General features: G+C 39.1%; 1 protein-coding gene across 1 annotated transcript; it reads right to left on the bottom strand.

Moving 5' to 3' along the window:
- Positions 1-353: 353 nt before the first annotated feature.
- On the bottom strand, positions 354-2,476 carry LOC137738353 (adenylate isopentenyltransferase 5, chloroplastic-like). Its single transcript, XM_068477991.1, has 2 exons — positions 2,068-2,476; positions 354-1,938 (listed from the first exon to the last, which is right to left on the bottom strand). The coding sequence occupies exon 2, from the start codon at positions 1,919-1,921 to the stop codon at positions 911-913; it is 1,011 nt and encodes a 336-aa protein (XP_068334092.1). The 5' UTR covers positions 1,922-1,938; positions 2,068-2,476; the 3' UTR covers positions 354-910.
- Between the last annotated feature and the right edge of the window lie 716 nt (positions 2,477-3,192).

Genomic DNA, 3,192 nt, shown 5'->3' with positions numbered 1-3,192 from the left:
TTTTTTTTTTTTTGTGCGCACTTGAACATCTTCACGTACGGAAATTGCACATTAATTCCACGATCAATACACATTTTAATCAATATCTTAATTTTCATGCCAAACCTAGTGAATTCCTTTGAACTTTGTAATTAGCTAGATTTAACTTGCTTATATTTCAAGACCAACTCTATCGTGAATTTGTTTGCATTTAGATGTGGAATCATGATGAAGATGTACGTACGTACTCAACTTTAGAAATTAGGATATGGATGGAAGAACCAAATGCACACACACCTTCTTATTTTGTTGGAAATTCCCAATTCCCAAATCACAAATAAACCATAGCAATTTAGCAATATACATGTAAAATAAAAAGAACAAAGAGTTCATCATCACTCAGGGTGTAAAAACGGCACACGCCTAGCTAGGGTTTATTGGAGAGCTCTCAATATATATGGACCCCACAGCCTAATTATCAACTCATAATTGATGATGATTTGACGCAGGCGCATCGCACAGCGTGGTACGTACGGACACACGAAATGTAAAAGAAAGCACTTTAAAGCTGAGCAAGATTTTCTTTCATCCTATTTCTGTTCTCTTTCTTTCCTTTTCCCCGTATTTTTTTTTTTTATGTTCTTATAAAAATACAATATAAGATATTGATATAGTTTAATTATAACAGTTTAAGTAGAAAAGAGAAAATGGAAGAAAGATTAGGAAGTGAAAGAATCATCATCCCTTCAAAGCAGCCAGCACGGATTTCTAAAATGCTTCCAACTGTACGGCCACCCAAGATGTAGATGTACTTTTAACTTAACCACCTGACAGTGACAGCAGCGTTTACATTCCCACAGTAACTATGTTTTTCTTCTTAAATTTTTATTTTTGATTTAACCGCAGAGACGGCCAGACCTACTTCCTCTAGCTATCGTGTTGCAGTGGCCACTGTCGGCATAGACGTGGAAAGAACCGCAGCCGTGGTAGTGGCGGTGATGTTCTCTGTCGGAAGAAGGGAGGGAATTGGATCCAAAAGGAACTGACGCACTATCCGCGTGGCAGGTCTTGCCACGAGTTTTTCCCACGCTTGATTCGTTTCCGCGTGGTGCTTTAAGAATGCCTCCGTGGCATCAAGGCGGTGCATGTTCCAACCCCGCCGAGCTTGCAGCCGGCGAATCTTTTGCAATTGGCGATACGCCAAAATGCAAGTATTTTCTTTGATTTTAGAAATTGCTGCTTGAAGAAGCCTCTCTTGAGTTTCATCATCGTTATTACCACTTGCTTCGCCTTGTAAATACTCATCCATTTCAGGCACGCCTATGGCTCGCCTGATTCCGCGCGTATATTCTTTCTCAGTTGTAGAGTCAAACATTCTTCTCACCTCTTCCACCAAACCCATCTTCACCATCCGGTCCACTCTCTCTGACACGAAAGAGTGGAGAACGGGGATGGCCACATCAACCCAAAGAAAGCAACACTCGTACTTCATTCGAAACTCCGAGTGTTCATCCACCAAGGCTTCAATATACGAATTTGAACCCCCGGCAATGATTGGCAATCTGTCACGCTCCAAGATCGATTCGATGGCCAACGACGCATGGTGCTTGAAATCATTGGCAGTAAAATCTGAGTCGGGATCGACTTTGCCTATCAAATGGTGAGGTATGCCTTTACACTCGTCCTCAGTGACTTTGTTGGTGACGATGTCCAAGCCTTTGTAGACTTGCATTTTGTCCGAGTTAATAATCTCCGCCGGCGGATTATGTCTTGCGAGGTCTATGGCAAGCCGGGACTTCCCAGTCCCGGTGGCTCCCATTACGATCACAACCTTATCTTTTCGCCGTAAAAACGGATCCATGTTTATGTTGGTGAGCCCGGGGCCTTGGAAGCTCACCATCGGCTGTACTACTTGTTTGCAGGCAGACATGAGAATTCTCATTTTATAATTATTGAAACCTGCAAGGTTGACCCAAAAACACTGGTGAGATTTCACTTCATAGAAACTTTATATCCAAAGTTACACATGTAACGAAGTCCTCACTACAAATCGACAAAATACCCCACATAGTTTTCGGGAACACTTACCTTTAAATTACAATAAACGCGACGAATTGTTGGATAAAAAAATAGCCTGCACAAACTTCTTGATGTGGAGTTTTAAAGAGAGATGAGAGAACCAGAGAGAGATGCAAGCCACTGGGGTTAGCCCGGTGGTAGGTAGGAAAGGTGATCGATCGGTCCGAGTAAGCTAGGATCAGGATTCAAACTCTCCTGATATGCAGAGCTAGGTATCTTGTATTAGCTTCCTATTTTTTCAAAAAGAAAAATTAAAGTTGGGGAAAAAAAACTGCGGGTTTGTGAGAAAACGAAGTTTTTGAAGCTGAATGATCACTGCCTAAGCAGAAGAGATTAGAGGTCGGGGATTTATAGTGGTGGGAAAAAACTAAAGCAACCAAGGTTGTATAGGGTTTTCTTGTGACTTCAATGGAATGAAAAACACATGTAGATTTTTGGTGAATTGTTCTGGGCAGAATCAATGTTTTATAGTGTGGAGCTCGAAGGTTAGGTCAAGGACTGAATTGGCTAGTGTGTTTGAATATTCTTTTCTTGAAAATAAGAAAAAGTGCCTTAGGGTTAGGAGGGACCATATAGAAAGTATTTATCGACACCATGTATGAGTAATACTATTCATACCATATTTTTATATCACATTTCTATACCACCTTAGTTGATATCTGATGTGGACAACCATATCATTTGAAAATTTTTCAAAACCCAAGGAAAGAAAGGAGAAAGACTCCTCGTATATCACAATCATCATTTAATTAACTAATTTTTCTTAATTATTATTTTATTAAATAATGAACTAAATTAAAAAATCTAATTAATTCAAATAATATGGTTGTCCACATTAAATGCCACCTAAGGTGGTATAAAAATGTGGTAGAAAAACATGGTATGAAACATTACTCTATACCAACAATTAAATGGGCCTCTTGTGCTAATTAGGAAGGGCATGATCTGTTAATTTCATGGAAAGTGTATGTAGGTGGCTGCTAAATAAGAGTGGCATGATCTGTTAATTACATAAAAAGTGTAAGTAGGTAGCTAGCTAAGCTACAAATTAATCGTCTTTTTAATGTGTTAAAGAGGTGTTACCTGTATAATAATAAAATTATTAAAAGTATAAATAATGTTAGTCAACTCAGT

This window comes from Pyrus communis, chromosome 6 (genome assembly GCF_963583255.1).
Source record: "Pyrus communis chromosome 6, drPyrComm1.1, whole genome shotgun sequence".
In the NCBI taxonomy this organism is placed as follows: domain Eukaryota; kingdom Viridiplantae; phylum Streptophyta; class Magnoliopsida; order Rosales; family Rosaceae; genus Pyrus; species Pyrus communis.
The sequence above is the reverse complement of the archived record's forward strand: the minus strand, read 5'-3'. Positions and strand labels throughout refer to the sequence as shown.

Coding starts and splice junctions, on each gene's coding strand:
- LOC137738353 (XM_068477991.1), bottom strand. CDS start 1,921: ATGAGAATTCTCATGTCTGCCTGCAAACAAGTAGTACAGCCGATGGTG.